Genomic DNA, 22,791 nt, shown 5'->3' on the forward strand with positions numbered 1-22,791 from the left:
GTCTGATTTCAAATAATCATTCATATACTTCCCAAGGCATCCTTATTAGTTAACTAATTAACTTTGAGAGCCTTTTGTAAATTGTCCAGAACAGAATTTAAGTAAACTATTTCCAGGTATCTTTAGTAGGTCATACACTTTCAAGAATAAGTAAGTTTTAAATTAAAATATAAGGTGTTTGTTGGTGGAAGTGCAAACTTATTCAACTACTCTGGAAAGCACCTAGAGGTTCCTCAAAAGACAGCACCTAGAGCTCCCCTGTGACCCAGCAATCCCACTTTTGGGCAATTACCCAAATGGTCACAACTAGGCTATACTAAATCTACCAGCGCAATTACTATGTTTATCACAGCATTATTCAACATAGCTAAGATATGAAATCAACCCAGATGCCCCTCAGTAGATGAATGGAGGCATGCATATATATAATATATACATATACATATAATATATATATATATATATATATACATAGGCCAAAGAATTTATCAATTTAAAATCAATTCACTTTGTTTGCATCACTATAACAGCTATGTTTTAAGGAAAAAAAAATCCCCCCATAATCAACAACCATAGCAAGTGTTATCACATAGGCCAGGGAAGTTTCTGTTAAAATTGGAGGAAAGTTACTTAAAAATCTCAACTCTATGTTGTCAACATTTTTCTATGTCTTCATATGCACAGTGCTGTGTTTCTCCCATTACCAACTACTGAGATGACATGATAGAGGTACATAGTGGCCTTTAAAGTTTTCAAATGAAGATACTGTTGCTTCTACTGGCAGTTTCTTCAACTGGGAAAACTACAGCCATGACTCCTCAGAACTCTCTTCTTAAGCTCTCTGCAGATACTCTTCTCAGCATGAGTAGTTCAAGTGAAGAGCAAAACTCAGAAATTACAGCTTCTTGTTGCTGCTATCCAAAAGCCCCATTGCTTTTCTCATGCTCAAGAACCTTCTACAGCATCTTGATCTCCTTGGAGTTGCAAATCTGAGCATCCCTTGTCAGTACAACTTCTAAATGACATCTCCAATCACAACATCCCACCAATTTGAAGATCTTGGCCTGTTCTCACCCTTTCTGCAGCCTTCATTCCCCTTTACTGAACAAATCAGTGTTGTGTGATTCTGCTTCTTCAGTACCTGCTGAGGCTCGAAATTCTTCTTCAGTCAGGGCTGTATGATTTATTATAACTTCCAAGAAGACTACTACAGCTAACCATTTTCTTTTGCTTTATAATTAAACTTTTATCCCCTACCCCCTACAAATTACTTTACCCTTAAACTTGACAATGACTTTTCAGCAAAAGAAGGACTTCAGCTCACATGAGTGTCTTACAGAAATATCTGCCCAAGTCTTCACTGAACTTGAGTCCACTTATTTGCCTCTGAGTCACTGAACTTGAGTCCACTCATTTGCTTCTGAGTCATGTTCCCTCTTTTGACTTAATAGTATCTTCAAGGGAAAGGTTAATTTCTGTTTGCCTAACTTCATGTTCCAACACCTGTAGCAATTCTTTCCACAAGGCAAATGATCAAAGAATAGCTTTGATCACACTAGCGTTTGCATCCAAATGCAATAAACTGGTTTATTGGAAAACTGTCCCAAATTGCTCTTTACTAGTTTAACCACAAGACACAGGTGCAGCTATAAAAATCAAGACCCAGAATATTGCTGGGCAACTCCCAGTACCCAGGGTAAATACAGAGTCATATCTCTACAGTTTCTCATAGGTTATTTTTCTTAAAGTTGCAGTCTGTGTAGATAATGAAAGACTGCTGCTTCCATTCATGCCATTGTGTATTTGCAGCTCTAATATTCATTAACGATGTAACTGAAATGTTAATGATAATTGCACCCCAAAAGCCAATAAAGAGAAGCCCAAAGCTCACATAAATGCCAACATTTAATAATTATGCATACTTTTAGCTTTTCCCACTAATTTATCTTACTTTCTGATAATTAGTTTGGTAAATCAAGATCCTAACATATGTGTAATTAATTTTAAAATTTGCTTTTTCATTTTCTTTTTAAACTCAGGGATAAGAATACACACACACACACACACACACACACACATTGCCAGAATATAAGTAGGGAGTTAGATGATTACCTGGATTACCTGTATAAAGCATTGAGCTTAAAAATATGCTTCTGGAGAATATTTACCAACAGAAATATTGGTATCAGCCAGAATGCCATCAGGAAACTCCAAACCAACTTAGGCATTTCAAATAAAATATTTATTTTAATAATAAATGTATTTTTGCCGGCATTCATTGAAGAGCATATAGAGGAAACACAACTGAGAAATTTGAAACCAGAGGTTATCTGACATTCCTGCAGGCAGGTATCATGGCCAGAGGCCAGAGGGCTGTTCATCAGCAGCTCCAACCTTTCAGCCCAGAGCTTCCTGGTGTGAATTGTGCCAATAGAAAGGTGTCATGTTCAGCCAAAACTATAGCCAAAGCAGAGGAAACATGCAGGAGACACTGCCAGGGGCAATATGAGGGAAAATAGTTTGACTTCTACCTTCCTCTGATCTCTAGTTTCTGACTGGATTCTCTTACTAGGCAAATCCTGCCAGAAACCAAACACCAGCAGACTGATGGCTTTACTCTTGGGAGTGATGTAAAACACAGGAACACAGAAGAAAAGAATGAGCCTGAGATTACATAGGAAAGAATACGTGTAGAACATTTTCTTTAATTCTGGATAGTAATTAGTATTGGAAAAATGTGGAATTGTTTCTAATTGCTCTAGTTAAACACTTCATATTGGTATGAATTTATCATAGAATTTCCCCATGAGAAGAGAGAGTAATTAATTTCAGTGATGTTTTACAGTTTAACTTTATTATACATATTCTTGAATAAAAATCCCTGGGAATCAATGAAATCAAAGTTAATTATATCCTAATTCATAGGGAGAAGGAAGAACTTGTCTGTACACTAGTAGCTCTTTGGGAGAAGAAAGATCAGAACATGCACTTCAAACTTGTATCAGACATTTGACGAAATGTCTAGTATATCTTTTTCTTAAAAATTTCACAACAAACAATAAGGTTGCCATTATGACTTACCTCTCAGAGGAGAATGAGTCTTAAAGAAAGGAAGACATTTGCTTATCAAAAGAAGCAAGCATGTATAAATGTTTTTCCCCTCAGTAGAATTGAGGATCTTTTTTTAAATTTTTTTAATTTTTTATTGTGAAAATACTGTACAGAGGGGTTACAATTACATGGGCAAGATAATGAGTACATTTCTTATCAAGCATTGTAACCTCCTCCTTTGTTTCCCCTTCTCATCCCTTCCCAGCCTAGCCTGCCCCCTCACCCAATCACCCCACCACCACCAAAGTTGTAAAGTTCATTTTCGACATGACAGCTTGTACTTCTCATTGTTGCAACGGGTCCACCTGTATCCTTATTTAAACAACTTGTTTTTCTCCTTCCCCTCCACAAATTATACCGACATCAAATACAGTGAAAGCAGGGGTTATACTGTGGGGGAGGGACATACAAAGCAACAAAGAAATAATCTTATTAATGCATTAGAAACAAATGCATGAAAGAAAAAAAAACATTTAAATACATATGTTAGGGTTTTTGTTTTACTTGATAAGTACTAATTTAAAGTAGATTGCAAATCCAAAAATTCATATGGAACAATAAAAGACCCCGAATAGCAAAAACGCTCCTCAACGGAAAGAACACTGCTGGAGGAATATCAATACCAAATTTCAAACTCTACTATAAAGCCATAGTAATCAAAACAGCTTGGTATTGGCATAAGAACAGACCTCAGGACCAATGGAATAGAATTGAAAACCCAGAAATGAACCTACAGACCTATAGCCATCTAATCTTCGATAAGGAAGCTAAAACAATAGAATGGAAGAAAGACAGCCTCTTCAGTAAATGGTGCTGGCAAAATTGGTTAACTACATGTAGAAAACTAAAGCTAGATCCTTATATATCACCCTGCACCAGAATCAACTCCAAATGGATCAAAGACCTTGAAGTCAAAGCAGACACTCTGAAAACATTACAGGATGGAATAGGAGAAACCCTAGGTCTCCTTGGCTCAGGCCGAAATTTTCTGAATAGAGACCCGGAAGCACAACAAATCAAAGAAAGGTTGGAGGGCTGGGAAGATGGCTCAGTGGTAGAGTGCTTGCCTTGCATGCCTGAGGCCCTGGGTTCTATTCCTCAGCACCACATAAGCAAAATGAAAAAAGCCGGAAGTGGTGCTATGGATCAAGTGGTAAGTGGTAGAGTGCTAGCCTTGAGCTGAAGAGCTGAGGGACAGCGCCCAGGCCCAGAGTTCAGGCCCCACGACTGGACCAAAAAAAAAAAAAAAAAAGAAAGGTTGGACAAATGGGATTGCATAAGATTGCAGAGCTTCTGCATAGCAAAGGACATAGCTAGCAAGATCAATAGAAAGCCCACCGATTGGGAGAAGATCTTTACTAGCCATACAACGGACAAGGGTCTCATATCTAAAATATACTTGGAACTCAAAAAATTAAACCACCCAACAACAAATCCTCAAAGAAACAACTGCCCAATAAATAAGTGGGCGAAAGACTTAAAGAGAAGCTTCTCTGAAGAAGAAAGAAGGATGGCCAATAGACACATGAAGAAATGTTCAACATCCCTAGCCTTAAAAGAAATGCAAATCAAAACAACATTGAGATATCACCTCACTCCAGTTAGAACAGCAAAAATCAAGAACTCTAACAACAACAGATGCTGGAGGGGATGTGGACAGAAAGGAACCTTACTTCATTGTTGGTGGGAATGTAAACTTGTTCAACCACTTTGGAAAGCAGTATGGAGGTTCCTCAAAAGACTTCACATAGATCTCCCCTATGATCCAGCAATCCCACTTTTGGGCATTTACCCAAATGTTTACAAACAAGAACACACTAACGCTACCAGCACAACTATGTTTATTGCAGCATTATTTACCATAGCTAAGATATGGAACCAACCAAGATGCCCCTCAGTAGATGAATGGATCAAGAAAATGTGGTATATATACACAATGGAATTCTATGCCTCCATCAGAAAGAATGACATTTCCCCATTTGTTAGGAAATGGAAAGATTTGGAAAAAATTATATTAAGTGAAGTAAGCCAGGCCCAAAGAAGCATAGGTCCCATGGTTTCCCTTATTTGCAATATATAGTATAGGTATGAGTCAAACGGAAAAGGTCAGATAATGTGATGTTAAATAACCCTTAAATATGTATTTTAATGTTTTCATTTCTTTCATGCATGTGTTTCTATCGCATTTATAAGATTATTTCTTTGTTGCTTTGTATGTCCCTCCCCCACAGTGTAACCCCCGCTTTCACTATATTTGATGTCAGTATAACATGTGGAGGAAATGGGGACAAACAAGTCGTTTAAGGATTCAGGTGGACCTGTTGCAACAATGAGAAGTACAAAATGTCATGTCAAAACCAGCTTTACAATGTCGGTGTGGGAGGGGCGGGGGGTATAATTGGGTCGGGGGAGGGGGGAGGCGGGGAAGGGAGGTGAAGGGTAAACAAAGGAGGAGGCTGCAATGCTTGGTAAGAAATGTATGCATTATCCTGCCCATGTAATTGTAGCCCCTCTGAACAGTATGTTCTCAAATAAAATAAAATTAAATTAAAAAAAAAAGTAGATTGCAAAGATTGTATTGTATTGTATTGTAGATACTTTCTAAAAATGGACTACCTTAAAATGTAATGCTCTTAGGTAATAGTAGCACACATATGTTTCCTTACTCTGTACTGATATCTAGTTCTGAAATCTGTCCTTTGTCTTTAATATTCTATTTTAAAAAGTGTCCCTGCATGCATTTGCTCAATTCAAAACTTGGAAGAATGAGTGAAACAGTTGAAAGAAATTTCAGTGGTTTAAGTCTAGGCCATTTACAGATGTTAATTTCTTTTTTGCTTCATATTAGCAATATAATCGCAACAACAAAACCTGTTCTGTGTTTTTAAACTCAAAATAGCATTTTTAGGAGAAAAAAATTGCAAAATGTGAGTCTCACATTTACTATTTTTTTCGCTACCACATGCAATCACTTGCAAAATTGTGAGGGATTAGTGGAGGATAAGGTTGCCATGACCTGGAATGAAAATAAACAGCCTAAGTCATGAATGTTTAAATAATCCTTTTAATTTTATTTTTTTTCTTGTTATGTCAGCATTCCTGGTGCTAATGCCACAGAGATAGCATCAGTACATTAAGTCACAGCTTAAGCAACATGATTGGTATGAAACTAGGAAGAAAATACTTGTCCATGTACACAGCCAATAAAACTCTCCTGGACCCTTAACATTTGTCAAGTGCTCTTCTCTGTTTGTAAGTAAAAAATGACTAAATCTCAGTGCTCATCCTCAAGTTCACTGGAGTTCCAATCTGGAATTCATGAGTAAGTTTAGAATGCTCATGAGCCTTGAACTCATGTAAAACTAAATGTAAAATGTTAAGGACGTGTATATTTTATTAGATTTTTTGAACAGTTCATTATTACAAACTTAAGAAAATGCTGGGCTTTGTGTAAACCTACCAATATGGATAAAAAAACTGACTGCTTACATTGGTACATAGTGCAGGTACTAAGTGCTGAGTCTCTATACTGCTCTTTCTATGTTTCTAATAATAAGATGTTATAGTAGTATGAGACAAAGATACAGGGACCCAGCCCATACTTATTCTATATAGAGAAATTTAGTTGTCTTCTGATATTACAGATGGATTTCCTTAAGTTGTGCTGAAAAGCATGTGATAATTCCATCGAATAGTCTTATCTACTACATTTATTCATTGTCCTAAATAAATGTATGAGGGGTATAGCATTTAGAAGATAGCTAATAAAAGTGACAAAATCCTAATTGTTTCTGTAACAATAGCTTAATTATACATATAACTTAAGAAGGAAACAAAAAATATTTAGTAAGACAAATCACAATGCAGTGACTACCTAGAAGAAGGTACATTATTCCAACTGACTTAGATTTAATTTGCAGAGTTTCTCAAAATAAATAAGCCATGTAGAGATTGGTAACTTATTATTTATAGAGAGATATTCATAATAATAATGTATGTTGCACTAGGATTTGACATTACTTACATAGTTGATTTCTTTGTTTATAAAAAAAACTGAAAATAATCCAAGACAACAGAAAGGATCATTACTCAATTCACGTACAAAACAAAACTCAAAATTAGTACTAAGAATATAAAAATATGTACTCTCTAAGCTCTCATTCATGTACCAAAGTACATGGTTCAGGAGCACATATATTTATATAAACATATATAAATGTATTTATACTGTCATATTAATATTTAGTTAAACATATATGAATATATTTATAATACTTTTCTTCTTGTTGTAAATCCTATTCCAAGTAATCATTGCCTATATAATTCAGAACATAAAGCCTAACAAGAAAAATGAGAGCTAAATTTTCCATCAAGAATATGGGTCCCAAATTATGCAATTGTATTTTTTCCATTGTTGTTTATTTATTTATTATTTATTTATTTATTTATTCTTTTTTGTAAGCCTCTCAAAATGTTATCTAACTCATGAGTAGATTGAAGTCATGAAGTAGATTCCTCCTTGGCACAAAACTTCCTCCTGGTGAAGAACAATTCCTCTTCAAATCTCAGTATTTTGGAGGAGTGGCATTAATCAAGATTCATTCTACCCATAACTGACATACTGAATTGAAATCCCTCTTTACAACTACTTAAATATAACTGAAAAAAATATTAACCTTCGTTGTTCCTTTTTTGTGCTACCAGCTTATGAGGTTCCATGTTCAGGATAAAAGGGAGGCTGAGGTGGAAGCCAGGAATGTCCAGTACCTATCAGGACAGTATTATGTTTATTTTCTTTTTCACTATGCCATCAATTTATTCATTCCTATTTTGTATAGTAAACAAATGAGTTCTACATGTTACCATGGTTTTATTCTAATCTTATATCAGATCTTCCATTATAAAATTATAAATTTTCATGTGAAAATTGATCAAGATAATATGATCACTATGGGTAAAGAGAATATCTTTTTAGAATAAAAATCCCTAAGGAAATATACTTCTCTTTCTTTTTTCTTCTTTTATCCCAAATGCACAACAAAACATTGGCCAGCCATCCTGCTTTAAAGAACATGAAAGCAAAAAGAAAATCATATTTAAATAAAAAAGTATATTCTGAAAGAAAATCAATATGTAAAGTAAGATTTCAGTTGGAATTAGTTTTTTTTTTTTTGTGGGGGGGGGAGTCCACTCGTGGGGCCTGAACTCTGGGCCTGGGCGCTGTCCCTCAGCTCTTTAGCTCAAGGCTAGCGCTCTACCTCTTGAGCCACAGTGCCACTTCCGGCTTTTTTTCTTTTTGCTTATGTGGTGCTGAAGAATCAAACCCAGGGCCTCATGCATGCAAGGCAAGTGCTCTACCACTGAGCCACCTTCCCAGCCCCTGGAATTAGTTTTATTAACCTTAAACTGTGTGCTACACTAAGCTAATAACCTCACGTATCCCAATAAATTTACAGATTGAAAAATGATTTCATATAGAAAGAATATTTTCCTAGACACCAGCCTGATATAATTTGCCATATCCCAATAGCTATTCTAGCCAGATTGTGTGAAAATAGAAAATATACGCTTGAAAAATTAATTTGTTATGTAATATTTATTGTCTAAAATGTTTATCTCATATAAATATGAATAAGTGGATTTAAGTTTATGAAACCATTGGTAAAATAATTCTGCTGAAATACTGATCCCAAATGAGACTCAGAGACTTATTTTCCCAACTTTTACAAATTTCTATTTGTCTCAAACTGTATAGATATTATCTCTATAGACTTCAACAATTCTTTCTCACATATAACAACAGATTAAATATTTTTCACTAAATATGGTACATAAGGAAATTAATAGTAGTTCTATTAATTAATGATGCATATCCTACAAAATGCTAGTAGGTTATCTTTACAGATTGCAAAAACAGATATTTATATTCAGTAAAATAGGAAGTTTCATATTTTTAGAAATAGTTCTATTTTATCTACTACTTTACTCTGAGGAAATTTGTGAAAACTAATAATGTCATTTATTGAAATTAGTTTATATATCTTTGGCCCTGTGAGCTGTAATCAACTATTGATTACACTGTGAGATCAATTACACTGTGGCTAAAATGAAAATCTAAAATAATTAGAAAAAGGAAAGAATGATATAGAGTACAGCCAGTAAGAATTCATTTCAGGTAGAATAAGAATGAGTATTAATAATATCAAACATGTAATTTGTATCTTACCAATTTAATATCACTTTGAACAAAATCCTAAAATATATATAAAGAAAATTTTCTTACACAGCATTAACCTGTATATATTATCACATGTAAGATTTTCTTAGAAGTTTTTCTCAGCTACTAATTACTGCTATAAAGACAATTTAGATTACCTACAAAAGGCTGGGGACAATTTTGCCAAATTGTGTCCTTCCTTTTTCCAGGTAGTAGCTCCAGAAATAAATAATCTTTTCATGTGCTATATGATATAGTTTAATATTGTGCAAATATCATAAAGCTATTTATTCCTTAAAACCAAAGGCTCTGGCATGGAGAAATGTAACATAAGTTACAGAACTTTTTTCCTTAGTTTATTGTTTGTTTATATATTAAAAATATTAAAGGCACACGTTACTGATCTTTGTGTATGTCTTATTTTTACGAACTTATGAAAATTGGTTTCTACATGTAGTATTCCCCATGGGTATAGAGTTGGAATGACAGAGGGAATCAGTACCTGTTTTATGTCCAGAGCCTTTGTTGCAGATAGGCCTTGATTATTTTGATCTAGGTAGGTTCTGTAAGGCATTTCTTATTGCGGATAATTTTTCTTTGCTTCTACTTTAACATCTGTTGAACATTTTGAAATGTTGAATTTTGTAGAACTGTGATTTGGATTTTCCAGTGCACATGGTATTTTGACATACTTTTTGACCATTACAACTTTCTTCCCCTTTGGGTGAGTTACTGTTGGGGGCCATCAACCAGCTAGCATTTTTCTATTTCACTATGTGTGTATACGTTAAAGTGGTAGCATTCATAAAAAAGATACTCACATTTGGTTAAAAAGAGCCAGTTTTTGAGGAATAAAATTGTAGCCTTAGAACTATTGCTGTCCTGATACTCACTGACAAGTATAATTTTAATGTTTCTGCATTTAATATTTAATGACTCATTGAAAGAAATTGTAGCCTTTTGAGGAAACTCCACTCTGCTTTCAAGAGTGGTTAAACAAACTTACAATGCAACAATGCAGTAGGGTTCCCTTTTGGCCACATCTTCTCCAGCATCTTTTGTTATTAAATTTCTTGATTATAGCCATTCAAAATGGGGTGAGGTAGAATCTCAATGTTGTTCTGATTTGTATTTCTTTTATGGCTAGAGAATTTGAACATTTCTTCATATGTCTATTAGCCATTCTTATTTCCTCTTCAGAGAAGTCTCTCTTTAAATCTTCAGCAGTTGTTTCTTTGAGGATTTGTTGTTGGGGGGTTTAACTTTTTGAGTTCTAAGTATATTTTAGATATGAGACCCTTGTCTGTTGTATGGCTAATGAAGATCTTCTCCCAATCTGTGGGCTTTCTATTGATCTTCCTAGCTATGTCCTTCACCATGCAGAAGCCCTGCAATTTCATGCAGTTCCATTTGTCCAACATTTCTTTGATTTGTTTTGTTTCTGGGTCTTTATTAACAAAATGTCGGCCTGTGCAAAGGAGCCCTAGAGTTTCTCCTATTCCTTCCTGTAATGTTTTCAGGCTGTCTGCTTTTACTTCGAGGTCTTTGATCCATTTGGAGTTAATTCTGGTACAGAGTAATATATAAGGATCTAGCTTAAGTTTTCTGCAGCTGTAACCAATTTTTCCAGCACCATTTACTGAAGAGGCTATCTTTCTTCCATTCTAATTTTTTAGCTCCCTTATCAAAGATTAGGTGGTTATAGGTCTGTGGAATCATTTCTGATTCTTCAGTTCTATTCTATTGATCCCCAGGTCTATTCTTGTGCCAGTACCAAGCTGTATTGATTACTATGACTTTGTTGTAGAGTTTAAAATTTGGTACTGATATTCCTCCAGCATTGTTCTTTCTCCTAGAGTTCCCCTATGACCCAACAGTTCCACTTTTGGGCATTTACCCAAACAATTACAAACAAGGCCATACTAAAGCTACCAACAATACTTTATCGCAGCATTATTCACCATAGCTAAGATATGGAACCAACACAGATGCTCCTCATGGGATGAATGGATCAAGAAAATGTGTATATGTATATATATATGTATATATGAATTCTATGCCTCCATCAGAAAGAAAGACACTGCCCCATTTGTTAGGAAATGGAAAGACTTGGAAAAACTTATGTTAAGTGAAGTAAGCCAGGCCCAAAGAAACAAAGGTCCCATGGTTTCCCTTATTTGAAATAACTAGTATATATCTTGGAAAAAGCAGAAAAGGTCAAAAGCTATGTACATTTGACCATATAAAATGATGCTACATGAAATGAACCCCAAGATAGGGACACAATAGGTTTTATCTCTCTTGCAGTTGTTTGTGATGTACTCATAATGTACGGTGTGATTTTTTGTTTCTTTTATTTCCATGATATAAGCTCTGTTTTCACTGTATTTGATTCCAGTGCCATGCATCTTGTATATACATTTTTCTAACTTGGGGAAGAGAAGGGAAATAACAAAATGCTGAAATAAGGATACAGGTTGACCCATTGTAAGAATGAGATGTACAAGACACTATATTGAAAATGAACTTTACAACTGGTAGGGGGAAGGAGGACTTGGGGAGGTGGAAAGGGATGGTAGGGGACAAAGGAAGGTGTAACAATGTTTGATTGGAAATGTACTCATTACCTTATTCATGTAACTAACCGTAGCCACTCTGTACAGTATCTTTACAATAAATATAGAAATATATATTAAAAAGGAACAATTTACAAATGTGTATAAAAGAAGAAAATGCTATTGCTGAGTTTTGATTCAGGAAGATAGGTTCTGAAATTATTCACAGAGTAAGGAAAAAACCAAGACGTTATCTCTGTACCATGAAACTTTGAACTTATTTTAAATATTTAACATTGAGCTTATTATTGAATATTTAATTTTTTAGTTTCCTGCACTTTAGGATATATTGAAAAGGATATAAAGATCCAGGAAATGATGGGAGTTTTTTTGAACTTTAATAATTACTGTTGAGCTGTTCCTTGCATCCTCCAGTGAGTGGCTCTGGAGTGACACAGAGTGGAAAAGTTCTCTGTTCTCAAGAATTGGATCAAGGTACTGAAGAAAACATTTAAATCTTATGGACCATGAAATGAATAACTGATCCTACTTTTATTTCTCTGTTGTCTGCTAAGAACTTCAGAAGTAAATATTTTATGATGCTCTGAAAGCATGTAGAAATCACGAGACAATTTTTATGATTTAACTTCACCTATCACTGCTTCCTATTTTAACTTATTTGTCTTCACCTTCCTACTTTTCCATTTGTGTTGGTGTACTGAATACTTCTTTATATAACACTTTAAATGCCTCCATCTCAAAACAAAAATGTTAATAATAAATGGTGTTTGAGTGTGTTGTCTTTCCACTTTACAAAAGCTTTCTCAAAACAGTGACTAAGCCAAAGAGTTAGCATTGTATTTTGGCATCATTGTGTAATAGATTCTGCAAGAAGGTGAAGTTTAAAGCACAAAGTATTTACTATGGAATATTCCTGTGATCGATTCCTAATGAAAAAATGAGGAATGAGAGAGAATTAACTAGAATTAAGAGTTGAACTACAGTGCACTATAGCACATCTCATCTCTCTCATCATTTTATACCCATATCTCAACTAGCATTGAATGATGACTCTTCTAGGTATTGCTTGATCTTGATCATGGTTTGCTCTCTAAAACTGAAGAAAGCCTAAATAGGGATGACCACCGAATTCTGCTCCCACATTATATTCCCAGCAGTGATAGTAACATGTCTCTTCTCAGGAAAGGGAAGTTCTATACCCCATCTAGCATAATTCTGATAAGTATGTACAAAGGCAGTGATAAAACCATGGGAAAATTAAATACAGAGAAGTCATAGATTTTTATACTAGGCAGATTTTCTACTTTGCTCAGGAAACTAGATTCTTCACATAGAACGTATATTTCCCTGAGACATACTGCTGGAATGCTTAAATTATGTATATTTTTGTTTACTATACAATATCTAAGGAGGGTTTAATTGGTTGTATATATAACCTGGATTTTAGATATAGTTGAATGTTCAAATTAGAAATTATGCTGATCATGAATTCAAATCAACATCATTTATAATACATATTTTGATCAGTTCAATAAATTGTATGTTCATAACTACTCCTAGGGTAATTTATATGTTTATATTTATGCACAATGAAAACTGCTCTTCATAAAGGTTAACTCACATAATCAGAAACTCAATAGTTAGATAATTTAATTTACCAAAAACACCTTATACATTAGGTAATAAGAATTTTTTTTCTTATTGAAAATATTGGCTATGTTCTGCTACTGCAAATCCTAATTCCAAGTTACTGTGAGAATAGTTTGTTTAGCTCAGATGGAGGAAGATAAACATCAGAAAGATAATCTATTGGTTGCTAAATATAAAGTACAAGTGAAGGCTAGGAACAAAAATGTGTTTGAATTGTGCACTTAAATGCTTTCCTTTTATGGTCTGTTTTCCTACTCATTTATATTAGTAGTTGCAATAAATCAACATTGACAAAATCCCTAAGCTTTCCGCCTGTGTGTGGGCAAGGTATGTCATCTATTGTTATCTTGTCTCTAAAATGACTTCCGAAAGATTAACTCCCCTAAGAGCACCATTTCAACAATTGAAGATGACTTTTGTTTTAAAGTAGGCAGCATATGGTTGCAGTCAGCAATTAATACAGTCCTCTTTCAATTGCTAAGTTTCTTTATCTTGGTGAATATTGGATTGACAAATGGCTCAGAAAAGAGCATATGCTTCAAAACTATGCAGATACACCTAAGCATCTGTGCACATAAATTTATTTTTGTTCATTGAGAGGAAATGCAGCTTAACTGGGATTGACTTTTTATGACATTTATTTAGTTCTTGAATTGACTGACAAGCCTATTAATGTATTCCCTGAACTTTATTAATGTAATTGGAAAATGGCCTACATGTCAATCAACTCATAAGAAGTAATTATATTCATAAATACTGTAAAATTATTAGCTTTTAATTTAACTCAACCACACACTTTCAAAACAGTATCATGTTATCTTTTTCTGGTAGAATAAAATGCAGTAGCAAAATATGCAGTAAGTCCACCCCTAACTGTTTGAAATTTATCTATCATTAAATCCAGCAAAAATACCACTATTATAGTAAATAATGTAATAATTTTAAAATTGTTTACCAGTATCAACTGAGTCATTCTAGCAAGGACTTAAAATCTATATAGAAATGAAATGTATGGTTGGGCAAGGCTTACACTCCATAGTCAACTTTATCATGAAAAAAGAGAAGTTGGAAAAATATTATATATATATATATATATATATAATTTAAAGTTTACAATTTAAAAAAATATGTTTACTATCCTAGCAAACATTGTTATCCCCTAATTCGATTTCTTCCACTCTCCACCCTACTTAACCACCCCCTATCAAGTTATAAAGCTCATTTTCAACATAGTGTCTTGTGAGTATTGCTGTTGTATTGGTTCACCCTTTGTCCTTTGTCTCACTGTTTGTTATTCCCCATCCCTTCCCCAAATCAGTCAAACCTATATAGAAAACACAGGCTACCAAAACCAAAAACAGTGACAAAAATATTATCTTCTTTTGTAACTATACCCTCTGTACATCACCCTTACAATATATTTGTTTAAAGTCTGTTATATCTTAAGGATCTCTAATAATTATTTGTCATGCACATTTCCTCTAAGGAAAACAAAAGCGTCATAATAGTCTTTTATCAAGACACTCAGGTTAGACGGAAAAAATTGAACCGAACAGATTAGGCAAAAATAACAGAAGCAATATGTTTGTGTTTTTAAATTTCACACTAGATTTTTTTCATCCGTGTGTGTGTGTGTGTGTGTGTGTGTGTGTGTGTGTGTGTGTGTGTGTGTGTGTGTGTGTGTGTGTGTGTGTGTGTGTGTGTGTGTGTGTGTGTGTACTGTGGTTGAATACTGGGCCAGGTTGTTATGTCTTCGCTTTTTTACTTCAAGCTGTTGTTGATCTGCCACTTGAACCACACCTCCATTTACAGCATTTTGCTTGATAAGTTTTGCTGCCTGGGCTGGCTTCAAACCATGATCCTCAGACATCAGCACCCTGAGTAGTTAGCTAGGATTTCAAATGTGAACCATGGACACATGGCTCACATTAACACATATACATACACACAAACACACAAACACATATACACTATGAGATATGATATATGTACATGAAAGATATATTTGTGAGATATCTCTACATATAGTAACTATCTCTATTTATCTATATATCTAGCTATCTAATTATCTATCTTTTTTTTTGACCCATTTGTCCATTGATGTGCATCTGGGCAAATTCCATATTTTGGCTATGGAAAATAATTCTCAATAAATATGGTTGTGCTGGTTGCTTTAGTGTATACCAGTTTATACTGTATTGGATACATGCCCAGGAATAGAATAGGTCACAAGGCAGCTTTATGTTTAGTCTTTTGCTGAACCTCCATGTAACTTTGCAGAGTAGTTGAACACCAACAGAGTAATAGATTTCCCTTTGGGCCACATTCAATAGCATTTGCTATTGTAAGTTTTCTTGATACTAACCATTCTAAATGGGAAGAGGTAGAATCTAAGTGTTTTTTTAAATTTGCATTTCCTATATGAACATTTTTTCATGGGTCTAATGGCCATATTTATTTCTTCTGAGAAGTTTCTCTTTAAGGCATTAGCCCATTTATTAAATTGGTTGTTGTTTCTTTCCTGATTTATTTTTGGGGAGGATGGTTATTTTTGAGTGTTTAGTACATTTTTGATATTAGACCCTTGCCTGATGTATACTTGGTGAAAAATTTCTCCCATTCTGTGAGTGTTATTTCATCATTTTGTATTTATCTTTTGTTTTAAAAATACTGTACAGAGAAGTTACAGTTACATGAGTAAGATAATGAGTACATTTCCTATCGAGCATTGTTACCTCTTCCTTTGTTTTTCTCCTACTATCCCGTCCCTCCCTTCCTTCCTAACTACTCCCCCCACCCAAGTTGTAAAGTTCGTTTTCAACATAGTGTCTTAGTATTTCTTTTTTTTTGTTGTGATTCTAGATCTTAGAAAGTTTTTGACCTGTGCATATGAGCTCTGGTGTTTCCCTTACCTCTTTCTGTAATATTTTCATAATTTATGGCTTTACATTGAAGTTGATAATCCATTTTGAATTGAGTCTGCCTTTGGGACACATCAAAGACAGTACTCACAAGAAAATTTATATCTTTGAGTGCCTATATCAACAATTTAGAGAAATCTCAAATTAATACTCTAATGATGTACCTCAATCTCAGCAGGAACAAATCAAAGACCAAACCAATAGATGGAAAGGAATAATAAAAATTAGAACAGAAATAAATGAATCTGAGACTAAAAATCCACACAATGTATCAATAAAATGAAGAATTGGTTCTCTGAAAAAATTAACAAAATTGACAGACCCTTAACAAATCTAATTAAGAAATCACCAAAACAAATAGAATTAGAGATGAAAAAGTGAACATTACAACAGGAAAAAATTCAGATTATAAGGAAATACTTTGCAAAACTTTATGTCAAAGAATCAAAGAATCTGGGATTCTCTGATGCATTCATAGAGCACATAGATCTACCCATACCAAATCAAGATTAAATCCAATGAAATAGACCAATAACAAGTAATGAAATAGAAATATCAATAAATGACTGCCCATCCAAGAAAAGCCCAGGATGGATTTATAGCTGTATTCTACAAGGCCACATTCTTCAATGAAATACAAAGGAAAGATAACTACCAAACCCATGAAGCACTATTGCACTCATACCAAAATCAGATAGGAACCCATCAAACAAAGAAAACTATAGATATATCTCTTTGATGAACATCAGTGCTAAACTTCTTAATAAAATTTTTGCCAACCAAATTCAATAACTAGCCCCCAAAAGGCATACACTATGTTTAAACAGGATTCATCCTAGGGATGTAAGTCTGATTCAACATACATAAATCAATATATGTAATACAGTACAACACATCAACAGAAGCAAGGACAAGAATGAAATGATCATCTCAATAAATGCAGATAAAGTTTTTGATACTACCCAACACCTCCATATGAAGCTCTGGAGAAGCTAGGAATACATGGCATCCTCAAGATAATAATGGCTCTGTATGACAAACCTACAGTCACTATTTTACTGGTGAAATCAAAAACAATTTCTTCTAAAATCAGGAACAATGCAATGACATTCAGTCTCTCTCCCTTCTTCAGTATAGTACTGGAATTCTTAGCAAGAGTAAAAAAAATGAAATGGATCCAAATAGGGAAAGAAGAAATAAAACTTTCCTTTTTTGTAGAGGACATGATCAGGTTTGTAAGGGACCTATAGTCTCCTGCTCAAGCTACTAGAGCTGATCTTAAACTTTGGTAAAACAACAGGTTACAAAATAAACCCACAAAAATGAGTAGCTTTCCTGTATGCCAGTAATGAGAAGAATGAGACTGAAATTAGGAAACCAACCCCATTTGTCTCACTCTACCCCCTCCAAAACTAGAATTTGACCAAAGATATGAAAGATCTCTATTGTGTAACTTAAAAGTTTCAAAAACAAAACTGAAGACTTAAGGAAATGGAAGGACCATCCAAGTTCCTCAATTGGAAGAAATAACATTGTGAAAATACTGTCCAGGGCAATTTACAAATCCAATGAAGAATCCATCAAAATCCCAAGAACATTCTTCAATGAAGTAGAGAAAGTAATTTAAAAATTCATATGGAATAACAGAAGACGCTGAATAACAAAAGTAATCCTTTGCAGGAAGAAAGTAGTTGGAGGAATATCAGTAAAAACCTTCAAACTCTTTACGAAGCCATAGTAATAAAAACAGCTTGTTACTAGCACAAGAATTGGCCTGAGGGTCACTGAAACAGAATGGGAGAACCAAAAATGAACCCACAGACCCATAGCCATCTAATATTTGACAAAGAAGCCAATAACTATTGGCTTGTCACATGCAGACAACTGAAACTAAGTCTTTATATATCACATGAGACTTTGAAGCAACAAACTCCCCCCTTCTGACATCTCATAATAATATTTGCTTAAAATGGACTCTGGTACTGGTGATGTAGCTGAATGGTAGAGTGGTTGCCTAGAATATTAAAAGCCCAGCTTCAACCCCCAGCACTATAAAATCAAGGTGGATTGGAAAAAAAATTGTATTTTTCATATGACACTGTATGACCACAGTAAGCAACACTCTAATATTCATTATTTTTTAAATTTATACTTTTTTTTAAAACAAATTAATAAGTTTACCATTGAATACCATACTTTTGAATATATGAAGTCCTGTTTGAATTTAAGTTAAATTTATATAAGGACATAAATCTCAGGTAGTAATGATATAGGTTAGCAATAGCTTGCAGTCTTATGCATGTACTAAAATTAATTTTTGGTCTTGATTTATCGAAGGACAATCTCAGAGACCCTATAACTAGCTTGCTCACTTGATTTCATATGGCATTAAACATGTATGCAGAGGCACAACAGCATCATGTAATATGTTATTAATTTTACTTAAAATACTCTATTGTCATTTTTAGTTCCACAGAGCAATATGTTTCTAAACAACCAGTACATAATCAATATATAGAACATAAATAAATAATGTAAAAGGACAAAAACATGCATTTTACATTCTCCTAATATCTTTTTTTAAATTTATATTGGGGTGTATAGAATTTTAATTTTTCTTTTTTCTTCTGTCTCTCTCTGTCTTTGTCTCTGTCTTTGTCTCTTTTGTTCTCTCTCTCTCTCTCTCTCTCTCTCTCTCTCTCTCTCTCTCTCTCTCTCTCTCTCTCTCTCTCTCACTCTCTCTCTCCTTTTCTCTTTTGTTTTTCTTTTGTTTTTGTGCCCATACTGGGGTTTGAAATTAGGCCCTGACACTGTCCTTTAGCTTTTTCATTCAATGCTGGAGTTCTGTCATTTAAGGTACACCTCTACCTCCAGCTTTTTGCTGGCTAATCAGAAATTAGAATCTCAGACTTTCCTGCCCAAGCTGCTTTCAAACCTCCATCTTCAGATATCAACTCTGAGTAGCTCGGATTACAGGTGTTAGCCACAGACCTGGAAATGTAGGGTGTCATATTTAAATACACAAGCAAAACAAAATAATTGGATGAATCTGTTTGCCTTTGAAGATTAGTTACCTCGCATGATTTATAATCTCCCTACTGTAAATAAAATATAAAGCACTGTATTTATACATATTTTGTCAATTACTCTATTTAACTAAGGTAATTCTGCCTATTCATTGTGACTGGAATGAATAACAAGAAATATAGACAGAGAGAGTATTGAAAGGCTAGGAGAATGACTTTTAGACACTATGTTTCACAGACTTTTGTATTTCAATGTATCTATCTGACAGGTTTTCAAATATTTATTTTAATGTATTGATTATGAGCCCACAACGATTTATTTTAGCTATGATAAATAATGCTACAATAAACGTAGTTTTGTTGATAGATTTAGGATGGTCTTGTTTGTGATCATTCGGGTAAATGCCCAAAAGTGGGATTGCTGGGTCATAGGGGAGCTCTATGTGGAGTCTTTTGAGGAACCTATAAGTGAAGTAAGACAAACCCAATGAAATATAGGTCCCATGATTTTCCCATTATTTTCAGTAGCTAGTATATGTCTGGGATGAGCAGAAAAGGTCAGATAAGATTATGTTAAGTGAGAAGAAGCCCAAGATAGGGACACAGTGTTTTTTTCTTTCTTGCTATTGTTTCTAATGAATTTATAAGGTACCATGTGAATTTTGTGTTACTTTGTATGCCCCTCTCCCATGGTATAACCCCTGTTTTCACTATATTTGATGCTGGTATAATTTTGGGAGGGAAGGGAAAAAACAAAATGTTTAAATAGGGATACAGGTTGACCCATTGCAACAATGAGGTATACAAGACAGTATGTTGAAAATTAACTTAACCATTTAGGCAGAGGTGGGGGGTGAAGTTGTGGAGGTGGGAGGGAAGGGATGGTAGGGAAAAAACAAAGGAGGAGGCAACAATGCTTGATAAGAAATGTACTCATTACCTTGCTCATGTAATTGTAACCCCTCTAGAGGTACAGTATTTTTCACAATAAAAAACTTATTTAAAAAGATTTGTTTTAGAGATAATCAAAAGGAAGAGAATGGGTCATCTACAAAAATCATAATGTAGTAATCATACTATAACTTGATCTTTGTGAGGATTTCATTGTCTATAATTGCCATTGCAGCTACAGTACCTAGGAATGTATTTTGCTGAAGACAAAGACAATGTATTTTTTTCAATATTGTTACTTGCTTCAGAGTCATTCTTCTAGACAACATTTAGGTTTAAGCACAGTCTCCCATAAAATAGCACTTTGAACATGCCTACCTTGCACAGTTAGGTGCACTTGCATTGTTCGCGGTGTATGTTGAGTCTGAACAGAACACGTGTATGGGCCATCATCTGTCACATCTACATTCTGTATCTGGAGGCTGTAATCTCTTTTATTCAATGTTGAAATTGAAACCCGAGGATCCACTGACCACTTATCGCCTCCGGCAAAAATAATACTTGATCGGTTCAGCCAGGCACCCTTTGAAGCTCCATCTTCCAAATAACACCTAAAAATTACCAGAGACAGATGCCATTAATCAAAATGAAAATGAGAGAAAACATTATCTGTGTTCTGAGAGTTATTTCCATATGTGGAATAATAGCACACCGTCCAGTGCAAACATCAGACATAAGCTCAGGAGAATGAATATACCAGGATAGCTGGCATTCCCATTGCAAATGTGAAACAATACCTGAATACAATTGTCAGTCCTTTAAAGGCATGTCCTACGTGCATATATATTTCAACCCAGCTCAAAATTGCTTTCCCATTCTGGCTGCATGGTAAATAAATGTAAATAAAGTTAAATAAATTCAAACAAACTTTCTATATTGAAATCTATAGCTATGTTTGAAATGATAAGGAGTATGAAAGGCCTATAGGTTAACCTTGTTTGACAGAATCCAAATCTGCATACAACAGAGGTAGGAAGTATAAATGAGGCCAACTAAGTGTTCATTTTCAGATTACTTCTTTGAACTATTATTATTATGTAGTTGTGTAAGTGTTTTCAATTCAGCATGTGAGTTTTGAGTACAAAGCATATTGATCCATGTCATCTTCCATCATTCTCCACCATCTCTCTCAACCCCAGCCCTCAATGTACCTAGTTCTATTTCACATGAATACACTGAACATTGTGCCTGTTTTTGCCTACTCTGCACTTCTCTCCATTTATCTGTCCCTCAACCTTGCACTTCTGCCTCCTAAGTACTGACAACACATATTCTAGCTTCTTGGTATAAATTTTGTTAAACTACAAGTTTTTTCACAAGAGTTACACCATTAGAATCCTCCCATCATGCAATGCTATACTTAAATAAAATATTTGTGTATGTATTCAAATTGAAAAGTCCAGATCAAAATCAAACTATTTACTAAATAAGCACTGAAATTCTAAGGTACATTACTGATGAAACTATAAACCGCTGGATATACTAATTAAATACAGCAGAACTAGTATAACCCTTTTAGTAGCAATTTTTTGCTGTCGTTTCAATATTTTTCTAAGAAGCACTCATTTCTCGCCACATGTAAGGCACACAGTTATGGCTTCAAAATGTGCCTTAACCTCCAAATGTTTTAGGCTTCTAAGAACAGTTGAAATACCAACTATTAACACTGAAAATATTTTATTATATTGTGCACAAGATATATTAGCTATAAAGGAGAATTATATAACACAGTAAGGTGATGAGAGAGGAGAGAAAGGCTTTTTGAAGATGGCAATGCTAGATCTAAAGATGATAGTTTAAAAACACAGCTTTGTAGACAGAAATTTGATATATGGACCATGCCATGTAAAGAGCTAGACATTTTAACAAGGTGGAAATAACCATAAGATGCAGGGTAAAAGGTCTGAAAGATTAGATTGGAAAGATCAACTAGAGCCAGAGGAGATGGTAAGCAACAGAACAACCAATGTATATTTTAAAGACAAATCAAAGCAATTTATTCAAAGTCAGATACTATAACAAGATTTATAAATGCTGTTTTAGACTTAATACAAGTCAAGCACATTATGATTTGAACAGGAGGCTATGGTCATAAGTGAATGATTTTGCTGAGGCCAGGAATTCTATGTTTCATCTTGAAAATGTTCTGCTACAAATTAAAGACTGGTTTTCTTAAATGAGTACAAAGCACTGCTACAGAATGAAAACACACATCCATTGAAATAGTTTGACAGCATTTCTACAGAATACCTTGGGGGATTGAACACAGTATTTGAGATTGCTACCAAATTGCCAGTTGAAAGCAACAGGGCAGGCTGCTGCCAGCTGTATGAAACTCA

General features: G+C 34.4%; 1 protein-coding gene across 1 annotated transcript in view; it reads right to left on the bottom strand.

The window, feature by feature from the left end:
- Negr1 (neuronal growth regulator 1) overlaps positions 1 to 22,791 on the bottom strand; it is an 876,873-nt gene that overhangs the window by 534,174 nt on the left and 319,908 nt on the right. The window contains exon 2 of the mRNA XM_070007283.1: positions 20,771 to 21,003. Within this exon, the coding sequence (XP_069863384.1) occupies positions 20,771 to 21,003 (233 nt within the window). The remainder of the gene's footprint in view (positions 1 to 20,770; positions 21,004 to 22,791) is intronic.

This window comes from Dipodomys merriami, unplaced genomic scaffold (genome assembly GCF_024711535.1).
Source record: "Dipodomys merriami isolate MVZ:Mamm:240054 unplaced genomic scaffold, mDipMer1.0.p SCAF_7, whole genome shotgun sequence".
In the NCBI taxonomy this organism is placed as follows: domain Eukaryota; kingdom Metazoa; phylum Chordata; class Mammalia; order Rodentia; family Heteromyidae; genus Dipodomys; species Dipodomys merriami.